Genomic DNA, 23,201 nt, shown 5'->3' with positions numbered 1-23,201 from the left:
ACAAACGAAGAGTAATGGGAGTCTGAGAGGTCTGAGAGACAGAGAGAAGAATTAAGGAGAGAGAGTCCTCTGCAGCCTGTCAGAGGAAGAGTAATGGGAGTCTGAGAGGTCTGAGAGACAGAGAGAAGAATTAAGGAGAAAGAGATATCCTGAGAGTGTGGAGAAGCCTGTACAGTGGAGAGTGGGGGAGCTTACCAGATACCTGAACAGAGCCATCTTGGACACAGATTCTGGAGACCAGTGGGGATACTTAACCCATGTTTACCTTGTTATTGATCTACTTGGACTGAGTAATTTTGTTATTAGTCAGTTAGGGGACAGATGAGGAAACCTGTAGAATTGTTTTGTAAACCCTAATGTGAGACTGTAATATAGTAACATAAGTGACTTGTGAAAATTGCACCAACCAACTTGACATTATTTACTATCTGTGGGAAAGCCCTAAATGTGTGTTGAGAAGCCTGCTTGTACTAAAGAGAATGCATGCTCACGTCTAAGAAGAAACGAAGGAACAATGGAGTGTGTTTTATCAAATCACCTGGAAAAAGTAGCTGTTTATTGGAGAAGAGATCTGCATTAGAACTACCTGCTAAATAGATTGCATAATTGCACTAATCTGTTTATTATACAATTTTTTTTTGTTTGATATGTGTTAGTGAGATTGAAGAAATTGTTACTGAGTTTAATGTGTATTGTTAAGCTGGGTACACACTACAGAAATTTTGACCAACTTTTTATGCCGAGCGATTTTACATGCGATCGATGGTCCAATCCAGCGTTGGACTGACCCAGCGGACTACCGGTTAAAATACCGGTAGGCCCGGCTACCATACGGCCATGCCCCCTTTTTCCCATGGGCGGAGCTTACCTGGAGGCCCCGGCATCAATTGCGATCGCAGCTGTGAATCAGTGGTGTGGTACTAGTGTCCAAATTTTCATTGCAGTGAAGCTGGGAACCCACTGTCAGTAGGAACCTTTCTTACCATACAGAGTTCCGAGCCGACAGGAATGACAGGTGCACCTGCGCGGACATACGGCCAAAGAGAAGATTCCACGGAAGAGAGAAGTGAGTTCATTTTACCTATATTAGCGGTTAAACTCCGTTTATTTACTCACACATCGCGGATTAAAATCTTTCCCCCCCTGGGAGGAAGTCCAGGACATTCATCACACCTGGTAAGGAGCCGTATTATATTATTTCTTTCGGCGTGTTGTCACATTGGAGCACATTGCATACAGTCACAGTGGATCTATCTGGCATGGGGACTATTGTCATTGTGGGACATACTGGCACTGTGGTGCATTCTGCATAATGGTATTGTGGGACAAGCTGGTGCTGGGAAACATTACTACATAATGACACTGAAGGGATCTGCAGTTTTTTAAATTGCAATTTTTCATAAGTTTCATAGGCTGGGTAAAACAGCAGCTACACCAGGCAAATTACTCCCATAACTCTTGGCAATGTCTTCTTTTTCTCGAAGAACAATTGTGCACTGCAAAAATGTTGGCACCCATTCTTGACTCTGCCCTAGGCCCAATGTTGTCCAAAACCATTCCTGGCTGCAGGTGTACACAGGGAGAGTGATGTTGGGCTTTGGGTGCTTCTTGGGGCCCTTCTAGGCTGAGTGTGCCCTCCCGCAGTCTGCTCAAGCAGCTTGGTGAAAGGAGGAGTGTTACCAATATTGATCCACGCAGACACTTGGCTCCATATACTCTGGTGCAAATGGGTCTAGAGCCCAATCAGTCCTCATCATGACCACCAGCCCGCCAATGGAGGCCTGGGGACTTTGTACCCATCCCAAACTCTCTCTGCTCCTCTGGGTGTACATAAGTATTTTAAAGAGCCTGACGTGGATTGTTAATGTTCTTTATATGTGGTGAATTTGCTTGAAAGTCAGTTTGCACGTTTGAGCTGCAATATTCTTGTTTTACAAACAGCTCTTATGCATCACCCAGCTAAACACCTCTAATTATCTCTTCTTTGTAATAGCTTGGGGGAAGCTCTCCATGTTAAAGATACAACGTACCAGACAGATGATAAAATACTATATAATTATGCTCAGCAAAAAGAAACTTCCTATTTTACAGATCTTTGGCTGAAAACAATCCCTTTGGAACTTGGACATTCAATAAATAATTATTTTTAGCTTAAGACAACACTTGCATTCTGTCCCCATGGTAAGGGTTTCTTGGTAAATATAATAGGTGGTGTTTAGTAGCAATTTGTTGCTAACCATCTTTAGTCACATTGTGAAAATGGCTTTGATATTGTCATGCTCTGATGTGATAAAAATTACATCTGTTATTTTCAAATCTTAATTTCTGTCCATGCGCATAGCAATAAACGCGTAAATATTGTCCTAAGTTAAAATATTTAATGCTAGGAATGGTTGTGCGAAATGGATGTATTAAACGTAAATGCTATTAATTTATTGCTGGGGCTGTTTGGAGGGAGGGTAATAGGTTTATTTATTAAATGGGAATACTATTAATTTAATGTTGGGGTTGGTTGGAGGGAAATAGATCTATTTATCAAATGTGAGCACTATTACTTTAATGTTGAGGCTGGAGAGAGGCCTAATTATTAAATGTGGGTGCTGTTGATTTAATGGCAGGGATGGTTGGCATTTCTAAATGTACCCATTATTTTTTCCAAGTAGGGCCCTCAACATTCCAGGATCCAGACAAGCCGCAACTAAAGAAACCAGCAGCCACAGGTGGTAAAAGTGACAACAACAGGTAGGACAGTCTGTCAAATGATCTGAGTCTAGTGCAGGCTTGGCTAACCTGTGGTACACCATGTGTTGTGAAACTATAAGTCCAGCATACCCTTCCAGCAATAAGCTGCTATATATTGGCAAAGCATGCTGGGGCTTGTAGTTTCACAACACCTGGAGTGCCACAGGTTAGCCAATCCTGGTCTAGTGGGACAATCGTGATTTTTGGTGACTGTTCTGCCCAATCTAAGAGGCAGGTCAAGACTGTGTATTCTTTATACACACACTGCATTCTTTAGATGCTGCACTAAGGTGCTAGCTGTCCTTTGTGGGCTGACCACTCCCCCTCTAGTTTCTGGCCCCACCTCTATGATGGCTGACCACACCCCCTTTGGTGGGCCCCTAGTGTTGCATTCCCCGGTGGGCCCTTCATGCCCAAGTCCGACACTGGTCCGATCGCTCGGTCCATGGACTGCATACACACTAGCCTTGTTTAGGATGATAAAGGGAAGAGCGAACGTCCCTTTAGCGACTTTTTACAGCCATGTTGTCATGAGCAATTACTGTAATTTCGTACTCACTGTTGTGGATCGGTCGGAAGTTTATACACACTACACAGCAGAAACGAGATTGGAACGAAAATATTAAACGGTACGACCACCCAAATGAGGCGATAATCGTCCATTTGGGCAGACTTTCGACCATCGTGTCACTGCACACACTGACTCGACTTTTGAACAAGCGGTCGTATGTCGGCTGTTTGAGCCGATTAATTGGACGAAAACAGTGTAGAGTGTACCCAGCTTTAGTAAGCAGTATTGTGGCTAAAGTAATTTTGCAGGATAGCAATTAAAGGCGATATAAGTACCTCTTAGTGGTATATAATAAGTGAGACACTTTTAAAGTGCACTTAGAATTATCCAGTTATATTCATTTGATATAGTAGGAACATGTATATCTAAATTGCTGTGTATTTATTGTGTTTGCTGCACCCAAAATTACCTTTAAACTACTGCTTGATTTAAAGAGCTATATTTTAGATACTTACAAAACCTTTAGGAGTGAATGCCTCATTAATAAATATGACTTCTAAATACAGCCTGGCGTATTGCCATTTAATTTGTGTATGTCTGTGGTATTCAATATGGGGGCGGGTGTAGGGTTCCTTAGCCTCACTCTGATTTTGCTTATTCCAAGAACGTTACCCCATGAAAGTTGAGGCACTGCACAACGAAGGACACAAGGTAAAATTTTATATACAGACAGGACACATAAATCCAAAATTTTATATACAGACAGGACACATAAATCCATACACACACCAAGCAGGAAAAAGGGTGTTACATCTTGGCCCACATCTCAGGGTTTTGGGAGGAGTCCCAATTCAATTTTACTGTGGTGCTTATAGCCTTTGGGATGAAGGACCATGGTATTTTTAACACCTTTATAGAGACAATAAAATTCCGTTCACCAATCTGGGTCTGGTTTTCACTAACGCAGAGGGACCCTCAGCTATCCATTTTATATTGAAAACTTGACCAGGCTCTCTAGCCCTGGGACTAATTGATTTGTATTCAACAACATGCACTCTAGAGTATTTCTGATGAGTCTGTGTTCACCTACAAAAGGGACCCATCATAAAAACCAGTCATTCCCTCATACTCATGATTTATGTATGACTGAAACTAGCAATATTTTAGGAGAAAACCTGAAAACTTTCCTCAAAGGAAGCACATGTATATGTGTACATCAGACACTTGTGCTTCCTTACGAGAGGTCGAATGGTAGACTTAGTGGAATAAGGGCATATTCACACAAATACAGTTGAGACATACCAGGTTAGAGACACTTATCTGCACATCATTTTTATCAAGACAAAATTAATTTTAAAAAATCATTGTTACGAACTAACTAGTGAAACCATAATGTGCATTGACTACTTAAGTAAATAAGTAAATTTTCAATCTCTGCCATCACAAGACTTTGCGGTAAACATTGAGTAAAATGGTAATGAACAATTTCTTAGGTATCCTTAAATATATAATACTATACAATAGGAAATGTTTCAAAACAAGAAGTTCCTAGATATGTGTCACGTGTTTATTATATATCAGTTATCTCCATGAAATGTCATGTTTCCATTTATTAATTTCCATTTAGCTCACACTGTCAGTGAGCAACATCGCTATTGTTCTGTTTTGTCCTACCATCAGCACTTGAGGTCTTGCAGTTCTCTGGAATAAAGAATGGCTCTTCATATTTTGGTGTGTTTTTGCTCATGCACACTACAATCAGAGCACTTTTCTCCTATAATAGTCTTGCTCCTGCTTTGAATTGTTTCCTTACACTTCTTCCCAACAAGATATGTAGCCTCCACAAGGTTTAAAAGTACACATACAGCAGACGTAATTATTGTGAAGAGAGTGAAGATATTTTTTTCAGATGGTCTGGATATGAAACAGTCCACAATGTTGGGACATGGAGGAATGGTGCATTTCACTAATTGAGGAAGAAAGAAATTTTCATAGAGGCAATGAAAGACATAAATGAAAATAGTGTCCACAGCAGCTTTGATGAAAAGGCTAATGAGATAGGTCCACCATAGTCCTCCTCTCTTTTTTTCAATATTTTGATAAAGTTTGACACAATTCTCCCCCAATTTCTCCTTGTGCTTCCTCTCTCGATTTTCTCGGTATGCCACATGCATTACAACAAGAAGAGAAGGACAGGTAACCAAGATGAGCTGTAAAGCCCATAGTCGGATGTGTGAGACGGGAAAGTAGTGGTCATAACACACATTAGTACATCCAGGCTGTTTTGTGTTGCAGTCAAAATCTCTTTGATCATCTCCCCAGACCCTACATGCTGTCACTGCATATACAAGGATGCGAAATATAAAGACAACAGAGAGCCAGACACGGCCAAACTCAGTGGAGAATTTATTGACACCTGTCAAAAGAGCTTCATACACTGCCCAGTTCATGACTGTTTTATTGCCGTCACTGAAAGAAAAGCATATATTTTAGCATATATAAGCAGAAAAAACCCCAATATATTTCATTCTTACAGTGTAAGAACCTTATTCAGAGTAAAACACAAGTGTAATTTGCGATTGTAACTTGTATTCAGAGTTAAAGATGTATCCAGGTCTAAATGTGTAGCATATGCGTCTGCTTCACAATAGACACACCCCTCGGACAGTTACATCCAACTTGCAAAACCTCTTATTGTACATGTTACCAATGCTATTGCTATGAAGTATCATTTAAACTTGAATACCCTTGTTAATATGCTTCCTGACATGCAGGCAAAAACACATATTTTTTTTAATCTTTGGCTCAAAATGCTCTGCAAATCTTAATCTATGGGCGAGCTACTACTAATAAGACTCAATTATTTGCAAACCTCTAATTACAAGCGGTTCACTAATTTGTGTGTTCATTATCATCAGCTTTCACTAGCTACACCTGCAAAAAACAACAAATATTACTGGGTAATATATATGTATCAATGTAAGATAACAAGACAAAAATAAGTAACAGATGAGGTTGCCTAACAAAATGTGTATGGTGGCTTCCGGTATGGCAGATAATTCTCCCTTTCCAGTCCGGGAGCGGAACGACCTTCATGTTCACTGGCACCACCAGGCACTAACATAGTGGAGACACAGCCAGCAGCTTCTTATTTTTGAGACTGTTGGCTGCTATTCCTTAATGTCAGTGTTACGCCCAACCCAGCACCATACTCCTAGTCTAAGGAGCAGAGGATGCCGCCTCCAACTCATGCCTGCTAAAGCAAGTAGGGGTGGAGTTGGAGGTTCAACAACCAAGGGGGGAAGCCACTTCTGAATGAGTAACACCACCTAGGGTACACACAGAGCTTGTGGAGGCAATGATGAGTCTTCAACCTTTACATTTAAATACATAAAATACTATGAGATGGCAATTTATTATGTTTAGGCTGGAGCCTAAAAGTACGGGATACCACTGAAGGCCCAGTGATCATTGCGACAGATAAGCATCTTATTAATTTATCTAATGTAAGCACATTATTCATTGAAGGCACCAATGGATAGAGCAGCATGTTTGTTTAGAAAGGGCTCATTAATTGAAACACTTTTATCCTTTTATCCGTGTGGTATTATTTAATAGTGAATTTTTGACAGCGAACATAATAGTTTTCATAAGGATCATATATTCTAATCAGGGGCGGGCTGGAGCGGGGGGCAGGGGGGCAGATGTCCCCCGGGCCGGACCCAAAAACACTATTTTGGGCCGGCCCTAACTTCACTTGCTCGGTGGCTGGCATGGGAAGTGCACCCCGTGATAGCTGCCGTCCCATGTCAGAAGACTGCAGAGCAGAGCACGCGGCACGGGTGAACAAGGTAAGTGCGGGGGGGTGTGTGTCGGCAGCATCTTGTATGAATATTTGTATGTATGAGTGTCAGCAGCATCTTGTATGTATATATGTATGTATGTATGAGTGTCAGTGTCAGCAGCATCTTGTATGTATATATGTATGTATGAGTGTCAGCAGCATCTTGTATATATATATATATATATATATATATATGTATGTATGTATGAATGTCAGCAGCATCTTGTATGTATATATGTTATATATGTATGTATGAGTGTCAGCAGCATCTTGTATGTATATATGTATGTATGTATGTATGTATGTATGAGTGTCAGTGTCAGCAGCATCTTGTATGTATATATGTATGTATGAGTGTCAGTGTCAGCAGCATGCAGCATCTTGTATGTATATATGTATGTATGTATGAGTGTCAGCAGCATCTTGTATATATATATATATATATATATATATATATATATATATATGTATGTATGAATGTCAGCAGCATCTTGTATGTATATATGTATGTATGTATGTATGTATGAGTGTCAGCAGCATATTGTATGTATATATGTTATATATGTATGTATGAGTGTCAGCAGCATCTTGTATGTATATATGTATGTATGTATGAGTGTCAGTGTCAGCAGCATCTTGTATGTATATATGGATGTATGAGTGTCAGCAGCATCTTGTATGTATATGTATGTATGTATGTATGTATGTATGAGTGTCATTGTCAGCAGCATCTTGTATGTATATATGTTATATATGTATGTATGAGTGTCAGCAGCATCTTGTATGTATGTGTGTCAGCAGCATCGTGTATGTATGTGTGTCAGCAGCATCGTGTATGTGTGTTAGTGTCAGCAGCATCCTGTATGTGTGGCAGCAGCATATTGTATGTGTGTGGCAGCATATTATGTGTGTGTGTGGCAGCATACTGTGTATATATATATATATATATATATATATATATATATATCGAAATGATAAGTTATGGAAGGACGGCGCCTTAAGGTGTAAAGACAGATAATTGTGTATATATAGATTAGTGAAACAGGATCTCAGATAGTACAGTTGTGGGCCTCAACGCGTTTCGTTCAGTTTGAACTTTCCTCCTGATGAAGTTCAAACTGAACGAAACGCGTTGAGGCCCACAACTGTACTATCTGAGATCCTGTTTCACTGATCTACCCTGGGAATAACAAATTAAGATATCACCCTTTCCTGAGCTTTTGTATGGAACCTATAGAGGGACATCTTTAACCACCTCCAGGGATATGACTACCAGTGATCTCGCCTGTATATTAAACAGATAAGCTTATATTTATTATATTTATTGTGAGTTTGCATTCTATATTGTTAATCTGCTGAATAAATTGTTTGCAAAAATACTACACCATATGGCTCTCTTATATCTTTCCCACTATTGAGCGGTGATGTAGCAGTTATTAATAGAACATACTATATTTGCATCTTGTCTCTGCGAGCAAAGGAAATCACCACCTGGGATGACTGAGGAGCCTATATACAGATAAAATGTTATTTTACTTATTTCTGGTATGCACACTACTATACTATTAATCTACACAGTGTCTCATCTGATTTGCTGATATATGCTGCTATATGCTGATATCCACCTGCATTACTACTTTTCTCTGGACTTTATGTTCTCTGGTCTCTCTGAGCTTACTGCCTATATATACACAATTATCTGTCTTTACACCTGAAGGCGCCGTCCTTCCATAACTTATCATTTCGATACCTTTTTCGGTCTAACCATCTGATATTGGAGACTTGGCTGCCACACATACTTGTGGAGGTGTTTTGTTTATGTTTTATGTTTATGTTTATTTATACTTCTGTTTATTATCACTTTTAGATTATCATTGTATTTATTATCCATACATTGGGTAAAGCGCCAATCTGATATTGTGTTCTATTCCATATATATATATATATATATATATATATATATATATATATATATATATTAGGGATGTGCACCGGCGACTTTTGAGGTCTCGTGTTTTGTGTTTTGGATCCGGATTTTCGTTATTTTTGAGGTTCGGATTTGTCTCGCAAAACACTTGACGAAAGGTCTCGGTTCGGATTTAAGGTATTGGATTCGGATTTTTTTTGAAAAAAACATAAAAAGTTTAAAAATCAAGTTTTTGGGCTTATTTTCACTCCTAGGCTATTATTAACCTCAATAACATTCAATAACAAGCATTTCCACTAATTTACAGTGTATTCTGAACACCTCACAATATAGTTATTAGTCCAAAACGTTGCAAAAAGGTATCTTTCTGGACTGCGTAGAGGAGTGGGTCACCACAATATCTTAAAAACCCTGAACTTTTATGATTCGCACCAATAATTGTACCTGGACTGCGTAGAGGAGTGGGTCACCACAATATATTAAAAACCCTGAACTTTTATGAATCGCACCAATAAATGTACCTGGACTGCGTAGAGGAGTGGGTCACCACAATATATTAAAAACCCAGAACTTTTATGAATCGCACCAATAAATGTACCTGGACTGCGTAGAGGAGTGGGTCACCACAATATATATAATAAGAAAACCATCAACTTGTTTGATTCGCACCAATAAATGTACCTGGACTGCGTAGAGGAGTGGGTCACCACAATATATTAAAAACCCAGAACTTTTATGAATCGCACCAATAAATGTACCTGGACTGCGTAGAGGAGTGGGTCACCACAATATATATAATAAGAAAACCATCAACTTGTTTGATTCGCACCAATAAATGTACCTGGACTGCGTAGAGGAGTGGGTCACCACAATATATTAAAAACCCTGAACTTTTATGAATCGCACCAATAAATGTACCTGGACTGCGTAGAGGAGTGGGTCACCACAATATATTAAAAACCCAGAACTTTTATGAATCGCACCAATAAATGTACCTGGACTGCGTAGAGGAGTGGGTCACCACAATATATATAATAAGAAAACCATCAACTTGTTTGATTCGCACCAATAAATGTACCTGGACTGCGTAGAGGAGTGGGTCACCACAATATATTAAAAACCCAGAACTTTTATGAATCGCACCAATAAATGTACCTGGACTGCGTAGAGGAGTGGGTCACCACAATATCTTAAAAACCCTGAACTTTTATGAATCGCACCAATAAATGTACCTGGACTGCGTAGAGGAGTGGGTCACCACAATATATATAATAAGAAAACCATCAACTTGTTTGATTCGCACCAATAAATGTACCTGGACTGCGTAGAGGAGTGGGTCACCACAATATATTAAAAACCCTGAACTTTTATGAATCGCACCAATAAATGTACCTGGACTGCGTAGAGGAGTGGGTCACCACAATATATTAAAAACCCTGAACTTTTATGAATCGCACCAATAAATGTACCTGGACTGCGTAGAGGAGTGGGTCACCACAATATCTTAAAGACCCTGAACTTTTATGAATCGCACCAATAAATGTACCTGGACTGCGTAGAGGAGTGGGTCACCACAATATATATAATAAGAAAACCATCAACTTGTTTGATTCGCACCAATAAATGTACCTGGACTGCGTAGAGGAGTGGGTCACCACAATATATTAAAAACCCTGAACTTTTATGAATCGCACCAATAAATGTACCTGGACTGCGTAGAGGAGTGGGTCACCACAATATCTTAAAAACCCTGAACTTTTATGAATCGCACCAATAAATGTACCTGGACTGCGTAGAGGAGTGGGTCACCACAATATATATAATAAGAAAACCATCAACTTGTTTGATTCGCACCAATAAATGTACCTGGACTGCGTAGAGGAGTGGGTCACCACAATATATATAATAAGAAAACCATCAACTTGTTTGATTCGCACCAATAAATGTACCTGGACTGCGTAGAGGAGTGGGTCACCACAATATCTTAAAAACCCTGAACTTTTATGAATCGCACCAATAAATGTACCTGGACTGCGTAGAGGAGTGGGCACTGGGCACCACAATAAAATATATAAAAAACCTTCAACAGGTCTGCATTACACTACACATACGGCTGCTCCTCCATCCTCTCCATCATATACATGTTGGAGTTTTAGCGTGTGACAACCTCTTGTTTTTGATAATGTCAGTGCATTTTGAATATTTTTCAATTTGCCCCACACCACTGAATGTACTTTATCTATGATACGCATCTATCTATCTTGACTGCGTAGTGTGGTGGCCCCGGTACACAATTTGGTACCGAGGCCACAATATAATTAAAAAACCCTCCACGTGTCAGAATTCCACCAAACAAGTATCTGGACTGCGTAGTGGGGTGGCCCCGGTACCCAACTTGATACCGGGGCCACAATAAAATAAATACACCCTCCACGTGTCAGAATTCCACCAAACAAGTATCTGGACTGCGTAGTGGGGTGGCCCCGGTACCCAACTTGATACCGGGGCCACAATACCTCCTCCAAACATGCTACAGACAATTCGTCATTGAGATCCCATTAAGTATGTTAAAGACAGACAGGGTCCAAGTGTTATTAGTTGACTTTGTAAAGAAAAAAACTGTCCCTGTTGCACATAGTCGTGCAATGAAGACTTACTTTTTCATTTAAAGGCACGATCTTTCAAGTGTAGTGTTTGTAAGTCTAAGTCATATTATACTTTTGGTAAAATTGGTTTTTTTTGTTCCTCTTTATGTTAATTAATTAGTAATAGAATTAAAGTAGGAAATAGAATTAAATAGAATTAAAGTAGGAAATAGAGTGGTATAGAGTTGTAGTGTGGTATAGATAGAGTGGTCCACACAATATAATAATAAAACCCTCAACTGGTCTGAATTCCACCAAACAAGTATCTTGACTGCGTAGTGTGGTGGCCCCGGTACACAATTTGGTACCGAGGCCACAATATAATTAAAAAACCCTCCACGTGTCGGAATTCCACCAAACAAGTATCTGGACTGCATAGTGGGGTGGCCCCGGTACCCAATTTGATACCGGGGCCACAATACCTCCTCAAAACATGCTCCAGACAATTCGTCATTGACAGACCCCAGACAGACAGGGTCGTAGTGTTATTGTTTGACTTTGTAAACCCAAAAAAATGTCCCTGTTGCACTTGCACATAGTCGTGCAATGAAGACTAACTTTTTCATTTAAAGGCACGATCTTTAAAGTGTCAGAAAGAGAGAGAAGACACAGGAGAGGAGAGTTGTAGCTGGGGACCTGGGGTGGAAGCTCCCAGGCTCCCCCAGCATTGCCTGGAAGTCTGAGCGTGGTGACTGAGCCAGGGCAAGGAATGTGTGCCCTGGATGAGGGGGAGAACTCCATGCCACTATAGTGAACCCAAGAGAGAGGGGGACACTGCACATGGAAGAGGCCCTGGAGTGAGGGCTGCTACAAGAGGCATGGTAGCTGTAGTGTCAGATCCTGAGGCTGAGAGTACACAGAGTGACGTGTCAGAGCACAGGAGACATTATCCCCGCAGAGGAGGGATGAGCTGCAGTTGAGAGGTCTGTTGTTGAAATAGGACATGCACACTTTAACAAACCAATCATTTCAGCGACAGGGCCTACCAAACAACTTTGACTGAAATGATTGGTTTGTTTGGGCCCCCACACCAAAAAAGCTATTCATCTCTCCCTGTACAGACTAAACAGGCTCTACTGAGGCAAGATGTCGTCCTCATCCTCAACCTCTGATTCCTCTCCCCCTACAGTGTGTACTTCCTCCTCATCACACATTATCAATTCGTCCCCGCTGGACTCCACAACCACAGGTCCCTCTGTAGTATCTGGAGGGCAGTGCTGTACTTCATTGAGGAATTGATTATTCATTTTTATAAACATCATTTTTTCAACGTTGTGAGGAAGCAACCTCCTTCGCCGCTCACTGACCAGGTTCCCCGCTGCACTAAAAACTCTTTCCGAGTACACACTGGAGGGGGGACAACTCAGGTAAAATAGAGCCAGTTTGTACAGGGGCTTCCAAACTGCCTTTTTTTCCTGCCAGTAACAATATGGACTGTCTGACATGTATACTTGGATGGTGTCAGCAAAGTAATCATCCACAATTTTTTCTATTGTGACAGCATCCAATGCAGCGAGAGTAGACATGTCTGCAATGGTTGGCAGGTCCTTCAGTCCGGACCAGATGTTATCAGCATCCCCGCCAGTGCCTCTTTTGGGAAAACTGAGCTTTTTCCTCGCAGCCATAGATGTGGAAGAAAATGAGGGTGGAGCTGTTGGCATGTCACGGTCCTCTTCAGAGGACAATCTCCTGACCAGCAGGTCTTTGCACCGCTGTAGATTTGTGTCCGCCGGAAACAGAGACACAACATACGCTTTAAACCGAGGATCGAGCACGGTGGCCAGAATGTATTCCTCTGACTTTAAAAGAGTGACCACCCTCGGATCCTGGCAAAGCGTACGAAGGGCTACATCCACAAGAGCTACATGCTTGCTGTAATCGCAATGGCTTACCAGCTCCTCCCTCACTTTCTCCAGCTGCTTCTGCAACAGCCTGATCAGGGGAATGACCTGACTCAAGCTGGCAGTGTCGGAACTGACTTCTCGTGTGGCAAGTTCAAATGGCTGCAGAACCTTGCACAACACGGAAATCAGTCTCCACTGCGCTTGACTCAGGCGCATCCCCACTCCTTTGCCTATGTCGTAGGTGGCTGTGTAGGCCTGAATGGCCTTTTGCTGCTCCTCCATCCTCTGCAGCATATAGAGGGTGGAGTTCCAGCGCGTCACAACCTCTTGTTTGAGGTGATGGCAGGGCAGGTTCAAGCTTTTTTGATGTGCCTCTAGTCTGCGGTAGGCACTGGCTGAATGCCGAAAGTGTCCAGCAATTTTGCGTGCCACCGCAAGCATCTCCTGCACACCCCTGTCACTCTTCAGGTAATGCTGCACCACCAAATTAATGGTGTGGGCAAAACATGGGACGTGCTGGAAATTGCCCATATTTAATGCCCGCACAATGTTACTGGCATTGTCTGACACCACAAATCCCCATGAGAGTCTAAGTGGGGTAAGCCACTGGGAGATAATTTCCCTCATTTTCTCTAATATGTTGGCAGCGTTGTGCCTCTTATTAAAGCCTGTAATGCACAATGTTGCCTGCCTTTGCATGAGCAGCCATTTTGTAGATGCTGCTACTGATGCAGCTGTTGCTGTTGCTGCGGAAGGGGATGCATCTACCCAGTGGGCTGTCACAGTCATATAGTCCTTCGTTTGCCCAGAACCACTTGTCCACATGTCCGTGGTTAAGTGGACAGTGGGTACAACCGCATTTTTAAGAGCACTGAGGACACTTGATCGTACTTCTCTGTACATTTTTGGTATCGCCTGCCTAGTGAAGTGGAATCTCGAGGGGATTTGGTACCGGGGACACAATACCTCCATCAACCCTCTAAATCCCACTCCACTGATGGCGGACACCGGGCGCACGTCTAACACCAACATTGCAGTTACAGCCGCAGTTATACGCTTTGCAATAGGGTGACTACTATCGTATTTGGTGGTCATGGCAAACGACTGTTGGACGGTCAATTGTTTGGTGAAAGACTTAGCGGTCTTACGACTTCCCCTCTGGGAAGATGACCGACTAACAGCAGCAACAGCAGCAGTGGCAGTAGTAGGCGTACCGCTGCAGGATTCCTCGGATGAATCCCGTATTGAGGAGGACTCAGTCTGGCTGGTGACTTGGGCTGCAGGACTGAATCTGATGGAGATTGTGGAGGAAGTTGACGAGGAGGGTGTTGCTGGTGTGTATCCAACTGGACCACGGGATTTAGGTGTCCCTGTACCGATGAGGGTCCTAGCCCCAGTTCCTGAACTAACCACTGAACTATGAAGGTTATTCAGGTGACGTATAAGGGAGGATGTTCCTAGGTGGGCAAGATCCTTACCCCTGCTTATTTGAGCTTTACATAAGCTACATATTGCCATACATTGGTTGTCTGGATTTGGATAAAAATAACTCCAGACCGAAGAGGAGCATTTTTTGGTCTTCTGACCAGGCATGACGATGGGCTTTTTCATCCCATGGACATCAGCTGTTTCCCCCCCTGGTGCCTCATTTACAATAACCACATCACCATCCTCATCATCAAGTTCCTCCACAGCGCCAGCTACATCATCAATAGCCTCCTCCCGAGCCACCTCTTCCCGTACAGTGATGGGAAGGTCAGGCTTGACAACCACCAACACCCTTGGACTCGCCTTGGGGATTTGTGATAATTTCTCTTTAGAAGGCAGAGTTGTTTGCTGTTTTGTTGCTGACAGCATAACTCTCTTCAATTTTTTGTAGGGGGGGGGAGGAGGAGGAGGGCTAAGATCCGTGGGTGAAGCTGAACCACTAGTCATGAACACGGGCCAGGGCCTAAGCCGTTCCTTGCCACTCCGTGTCGTAAATGGCATATTGGCAACTTTACGTTTCTCCTCAGATGATTTTAAGTTTCTCTTTTTGCTACTTTTTCTTAACTTGGGCTTTTTGGATTTTACATGCCCGGTACTACGAGATTGGGCATCGGGCTTGGAAGACGACGTTGATGGCATTTCATCGTCTATGTCATGACTAGTGGCAGCAGCTTCAGCATTAGGAGGAAGTGGGTCTTGATCTTTCCCTACTTTATCCTCCAAATTTTTGGTCTCCATTATATGTAGCACAAGATACTGCAGAATGTGTGAACTTGGTAATATTGCAGTACCAATGGACTTATAATGCTGGATTGGTTTTGCAAATTTGGTTATAATTATTATATATTTTTTTTTTTTTTTAATTTTTTATTTTTTTTTACTTTTTTTTTATTTTTTACAAACTTGGGAATAATGGGGAAATAACTATGCCCTTAGAAGCACAGAGCACAGGACACAGCACCACTGGACTGAACAGGACACGGCACAGGACCCAGCAGCACTACGGAACTCAGCAGGACAGAGCACAGCACACAGCACCACTGGACTGATACTGCAGAATGTGTAAACTTTGTAATATTGCAGTACCACTGGACTTTTACTGCTGAATGTGTGAACTTGGTAATATTGCAGTACCAATGGACTTATAATGCTGGATTGGTTTTGCAAATTTGGTTATAATTATTATATATATTTTTTTTTTTTTAATTTTTTATTTTTTTTTACTTTTTTTTTATTTTTTACAAACTTGGGAATAATGGGGAAATAACTATGCCCTTAGAAGCACAGAGCACAGGACACAGCACCACTGGACTGAACAGGACACGGCACAGGACCCAGCAGCACTACGGAACTCAGCAGGACAGAGCACAGGACACAGCACCACTGGACTGATACTGCAGAATGTGTAAACTTTGTAATATTGCAGTACCACTGGACTTTTACTGCTGAATGTGTGAACTTGGTAATATTGCAGTACCAATGGGCTTATACTGCAGGATTGGTTGTGAAAATTTTGTGGTAATTAAAAAATATTAAAGTAGTTTTTGGTATTTTATAAAAAAAACTTTTTTTTATTTTTTTAAACACAGGGGAATATTGGGGAAATAACTATGCCCTTAGAAGCACAGAGCACAGGACACAGCACCACTGGACTGAACAGGACACAGCACAGGACCCAGCAGCACCACTGACCTCAGAAGGACAGAGCACAGCACACAGCACCACTGGACTGATACTGCAGAACACAGCACAGCACAGCACAGCACAGCACAGCACAGCACAGCACAGCACTAAACAGCACAGCACAGCACAGCACTAAACAGCACTAAACAGCACAGCACAGCACTAAACAGCACAGAACTAAACAGCACAGAACTAAACAGCACAGAGGACCACCTAACACACCCTCCCTCTACCCTGATCAATGCCCGAGTGAAGATGGCGGCGACTAGCGGGGAATTTATAGGATCCGAGTATCGCGAGATCCGACAACGGGATTATGAGTCAGAGCCTCAGTTTCACTTTTGAATTTGGCGCCAATACCCGGATCTGTCTCGGATCCGACTCGGATCCGCAACGTTCGGGTGGGCTCGGATTTCAGAAATCCGAGCGCGCTCATCCCTAATATATATATACATATATATGAGTATAGGGCCAGTATATTGTGTGTGTGTGTGGGTGTGTGTGTTTGTGTGTGTGTGTGTGTGTGTGAGTGAAGAGCCAGTAAATGAGTGCACAGTGTGTGCGGGCCAGTAACTGAATGCTATGTGTGTGTGGGGGGGGGAAGGGGGGCAGTAAATGAATGTAGTGTGTGGGAGGGCCAGTAAATGAATGTAGTGTGGAAGGGAGGGGGGGTCTTAATATAATGTGGGAGGTAGGCTATTAATTTAATTGTGGAGTGCAGGTGGGGGCTAATTATTGGGCGCTATTTTATTTGTGGGGTGATGGTGGGGCAATTTCATTTAATAGTGGGGCCTATGAACTTATAATGGGGTAATTAGACCTTTAATTTAATGTTGGGGTGGTTTGGGAGCTATTTATTAATTGTGGGCTGGTTGTGGAAAATGAGGTCTATTTATTAAATGTGATTATGTATTTTTAATGCTTGTGATTGTTGTGGGAAATGGTAATATTTGTTAAATCTAAATGCTATTTAAGTTATTGTTGGGGCTGTTTGGAGGGAGGGAAATAGGTTTATATATTAAATGTGTTTGCTATCTAATGTCAGGGTTGATTGGAGAGAAAGAGATATATTTAGCAAATGTGAATATTATATTAATGCTGTGGCTGGAGGGAGGCCTAATTATAAAATGTGAGTGCTATTGATTTAACATCGGGACTGGTTGGAGTTTTCTAAATTTCATGTACCCATTTTTTTTCCAAATAGGGCCTCCAACATTCCAGGATCCAGACAACGAGCAAATGAGCTAAAGTATCCAGCAGCCACAAGTGGTGACAGTGACAAGACAGGTAGTAGAGAGCAGGACAGTCTGCCAACTGTCCTGAATCTGGTGAGACAGTCCCAAACTTGGGTGACTGTTTCGCTTAGGACAGTTGAGAGGTATGTCCCACTTCACCGTGTACTGCTCGTGAAGGCAGAACTGTGTGCACCTAACAGTAGTGCACACAGTATTGCCTGTGTATTTGTCTAAAATAATAACCATCCTACATCATAGGGGGTTACCCAGTCTAAAGTGACCAGGCCCCCCAGAGCCTTAATCCAGCTCTGGGCCTGGGCATAAAAATATATATATATGGATTAAGCAACACTACAATAGCCTCTTTTTATATAGATAAATATATATTGTACCAAAAAGGATGGGCCGCTGCTGTGTGCTTGCCCCCCAGGCTGAAATCTGCCAGCCCTCCCCTGATACTAATTCTATGTGAAATAGGTATTAATTAAGCTATTGAAATGTATAGTTATTAAGATTTTATTAAAAGCACTTTACAGTTTTCAAATTTGAACTATTTGTGATGCTTTTCATTGTAATTATTCAAGAAAGCGCTAGACAGTAATTGCAAAAAAAGCTGAATTATTCCCTCATTTACTAAACCATATACAAGTTATACTGATCTGCAATTCTGTCCGATGCATAAAATGTTTCTTGTCTTTGCTCTTAACTGCGATATTGCTTGTGATGTAGGCAAATAGCCTAATTTGACAGTGTGGGTGTAACCTAAACTAGAGAGATGCATGATAATAGGCTAATATTTTAAAGATTATTCCACCCAAAACTGAAAAGTCAGCTCAGTTTCATGGTTCATTTAACACAGAAATGAGGATACATTTAGCAATGATTTAGGAGAAAATGGAAAAATATAAAATTAATGAAGCGAGTGGACCTAAATTGGAAGGAGGTTGATCTGTGTAGGACATTTCTACACATGTAGACACATATTTATTTTAATGGAGGTGTATTCAAAGTGCAGGAAACAGGTATGTAGCTTAACAAATAGAGGACAATTAGGTGAAATTGTACAAGTAAAATAGCAGTGGAGGCTTGCAGTTTTTGTGTGCTTTGTAAAGCACTTTTACTGTCTCCAAAAAAATATATGTATACTGCTGATTTTATATTTACAGTGATTTGTATAATCAGCTGCTACCTGACAACCTTACACCACTGTACTACATTAGGCAAATTGTGTTTGTTCAAAAAGAAGGATACTTTTTAACTATTTGACTTTAAGTCCCACTTTTTCAGTCTCCCTAACACCATCTGCTTTCCCCCATTTTACTCCAATACATTCTAGCTCCAAAAGTTAAATTTAGTAAACTTAAAGTACAATTTAACACAGTTACTCCCCAAGCTCCATCAATTGAGTGTGTACTTATTCCCACTGATGCAGAGATGGGAGGGATTTATCTATCAGCAAACTCTTTAATGTGCTTTTCACAGTAAAAACATACATAAATAAATAAGTTCTAAATATTCAGATACTAAAACTGGTTTATTAACAGGATGTATTTAATCTTACTAACATAGTTACACAGTTAGTAAGGATGAAAAAAGTAAGGTGACTCAAGTTTAAACTTTAATAAATTATGATTAGTAAGGAATTCAACATCCTAACTACCCTTACTGTATAGAAGCACTTCCTATGTTGTTGTTGAAATCATCTATCTTCTTTTTGTAATTTATGAGACCATGTCCTCTCTATGGTCATTGGTACAAAAATGTCATTGGATAAATCTCTGTTTTGGCCTCAAATATATTTTATATATTAATTAGGTAACCTCTAAGATTTTTATTTTAATTAATACATCAAGCTTGTTTTTCTAACTCCTCTTTATAATTTATTAATTTCCTTTATTATTTAGGTTGCCATTCTCTTAACCTTCTATAGTTATTCTATGTCCTTCTTACAATGATAAGTCCAGCATCCTATCCCATATTAATTTAATCAATGACACATGCAATTGTATTAAAATGTTTGAACTGAAAGTATTTATTTCTCTTTTTATGCATCCCAGGATTATATTTGCCTTTGCAGCACTAAATCGCACTTAAAAAAAAAATGTTTTTGTTCATGTACTGTTAGTATGTAAATTTGTATATATTTTGGTATATGTCTTCTTACTGATTAAAACAATATTTAGCCATTGGAACACATATGTTTTACATAGCACCCTTGGGGCAACCACACAATACACAGAACCCTGGAGGGTTATGGAGGATATGTAATAATACCACACCAAAAATATATATATTTTGATATATACAGAGATAAATATAGTCTTATCTGTAGAATAACTTATGCCAGTTTACGGCATCCACATAAAGGATAAAAATATACACAGCAAAAATAAATTTAAGAGTCATTTTCACTTGTTGATGGTGTTAAGTTCTACATTATAGCTCATAAAACAATCTGTCCATGTTTTTAAACCTTCCAAGGATTTGAGATGTGTAGATTTTCATTAAAATTATGAAATTGTATTTTTATTTGCATGCTGTACATTAAATATACTAAAGTAATAATAACCTAGATAATTAAAGTAACCTGTTCTGGAATTTAACTGCACTCTAATTTTAACACTGTATTATTATTCTCGAATATCACCACTTGTATATTTTAACCACTGTTGTTGAATACATATGGCATAATCAGCCTGCTACACAATAGTTTTACTGATAAGTGTTTTAAATATAAAATATGTTTAGCTAGACTGATGATAAGTCTAGGAATATGGATTTCTGTGTTAATTAAAAAACATTTAAATATTGACTATCTATGCTAATGATGTAGAATATGAAGTATGAGAATATAAAAGTAAGTTATTCAAGTTACTTCAAGTTATTCAAGTGTTTTTTTCTTTCTTTAAAATACCATTAACGCTTCATGTTGCCCAAAATTAAGATTTGACAATATTTACCCAACATGGATATATTGAAGCACATCTTATCAAAGTTTCAAATGTTTTTAATGCAAAATTATGTTTCTATCCTTATAAGTTATTTTTCAATATATCTTACATAGATAAGATCATCGCACATGCTTTTCATACCTTATTATTATTATGGGAAATAATTAAACCAGACTGCTTATTTAAACATTTTTGTGTGGCTCAGAAAGTGAATTTTTTTCTTCTCCGACAAACATGATTAGACAAAATGCTGCTCTGAAAAGACAATAACAAATTATATCAAAGCACAAGGACCTCCAGAAACAAGAAACTTACGTTTCAAACAGACATTTGGTGATGATCTGAGTTTCAAGTCGCAGTTATTGTTTTCTGTCACACTTCATAGTCTCAGCATGTCAGCCATTTCTTCTTCTCTGTGTTTATTACTAACTCAAATAGCATACCTGGGTGTGTCATATAGCTTAAGGCGGAGTAGAAACCAATGAATCAGATTTCTCTTACAACTGTCCTATTTCACATTAAACTAGTTAGCAAAGTTTTAAAACCATCTAAAGAAATCGATCTTTTGTCTATATTGTAAAATAAAATATATTGAAAAACTTTACTAGCAGAATTTTAAAATATAAGTTTGAAAATAATTTAAAAAGCCTATAAAAAATCAAAAGACTGAACCAAAAACCCCAGAAAAATAGATGCCTATTACAGAAATGCTGTGATGAAGTAATCACAGAAGACTGAAACACTTTCCTAAAAGAGATTTCATTTTGCAATAATATTTATGTGATTTATTTGTTCAGTTAACAATAGTTAATAAATTACATATGATGTCTAATTTGCTTAAAACTGGCTAGAACTGAGGGGTGGACTAAGCTTGATGGAGAATAAAGAGGTGAGGTTTGTGTGATTAACTATTTGGATCACTAAGGGTTAACAAAGCAGGCAAGATGTGGTGATGCCTGTCATAAGGAGGCAGGAACAAGGGGACAGGTTTTAAAAAAGCACAAAGGAATCATTTAGCTCTATTTGTTCCAGGAATGCATCCTTCCCTTCCATTCCCAACTCCATCCAGTCTTCGCTAGCTGGTTGTGTGTATCCTGTGGTAAGAGTGGTACCTCCCAAGTTTTGGATGGACCACTTGATGTGTGGGCCAGGTTCTCCAAGTACAGGTACTGGTACAAGCTCGGAGGTATATTGGGCCACTTGGTGTGCAGGCCATGGCATGGTACGGGTGTGCTGGTTTAGTCCCGGAGGTATGTTGGGACACTTGGTGTGCAGGCCATGGTATGGTATGGGTGTGCTGGTTCAGCCCCAGAGATATTTGGAGTCATTTTATGTGCGGGATCTAGGGTTCTACAGATGGTTCAACCTTTAGCACTTGTTAATTATTTAATTGACAATGTTTCAATCAGACCCATTGCCAGATGCAGGGTCGGATTAACAATGGGCCTGCATATACATGATATACAGACAAAAATCAGTAGAAATGCAACAAGGATTAATACAGCTTGTTCAGGTTAGATGCTTTCTAGTTCACTTTATTTTATACAGAACCCAAGGGGGTCAATTATAATGTTTTAAACTTTAAATACAGCAGATTTGGCAGGAACATCCTCTTCCTTTAGTCAGTCCTATAACACCTCTCAATTGCAATATTACAGTCTCTGTCAGAGGTTTTGATAAAACATTTTGATGTCTCACTTAAATAACTTGAACATAGCAAAGCAAAATAAACTTATCTGTCTTCATATGAGTCCTGCTGACATCTCATGGGCAGTGGCAAGTTAGGTGTTTTCCTATAATGCAAAGGTGCTTTTTTCTGAGCTGGCTGAAATATCCCTCAGGACAACAATTCAGCCATAGCAATCAGTGGCTCTTTTTGGGAAGACACCTCAGTAGCTCAGCCAGCAGTTACACACACCACTTCTCTCTCTAGCCAGTGCGTTTTTGGCTCCTCCGCTTTTCCCTAAATATCTCCTGGAACCTTCTAGTTCATTCACTAGAGTTTGCCCATCCCAAAATAGCAGATGCAATTTGCATTTAACTTCCCACTTCCACTTCCCACTCTGGGGAACTGTAGTTTTTTGAATGAGTGCATATAGTAATATACCTGTGATTTGCAGAGTATTACACCTCTCCATAAAAATAGGCCCAGGCAAGCCAAGAGAAGAATTTTTTTTTTAAAAACATTTTTTTTTGTGAGGGCACCTTATATGGGGAGGGGGGGGGGGGTGGGGATTTCAGTGATGAGCACTGTGGGGTATTTGTCTACTGCCCTCTGGCGGCTTCCCTGGTTTCCTGGGGGGCCAGTCCATCATTGGCGAGCAATAGGCA

At 40.3% G+C, this 23,201-nt stretch overlaps 1 protein-coding gene across 1 annotated transcript; it reads right to left on the bottom strand.

Moving 5' to 3' along the window:
- Positions 1 to 3,953: 3,953 nt before the first annotated feature.
- Positions 3,954 to 21,280, bottom strand: LOC142109662 (gap junction beta-5 protein-like). The gene is made up of 2 exons (XM_075193727.1): positions 21,186 to 21,280; positions 3,954 to 5,722 (listed from the first exon to the last, which is right to left on the bottom strand). Exon 2 carries the CDS (start codon positions 5,701 to 5,703, stop codon positions 4,975 to 4,977), a length of 729 nt encoding a protein of 242 aa, XP_075049828.1. The 5' UTR covers positions 5,704 to 5,722; positions 21,186 to 21,280; the 3' UTR covers positions 3,954 to 4,974.
- Between the last annotated feature and the right edge of the window lie 1,921 nt (positions 21,281 to 23,201).

Source organism: Mixophyes fleayi, assembly GCF_038048845.1.
Source record: "Mixophyes fleayi isolate aMixFle1 chromosome 2 unlocalized genomic scaffold, aMixFle1.hap1 SUPER_2_unloc_5, whole genome shotgun sequence".
Lineage (NCBI taxonomy): Eukaryota > Metazoa > Chordata > Amphibia > Anura > Limnodynastidae > Mixophyes > Mixophyes fleayi.
Note: the sequence above shows the minus strand (reverse complement) of the source record. Positions and strands in the feature narration are given on the sequence as shown.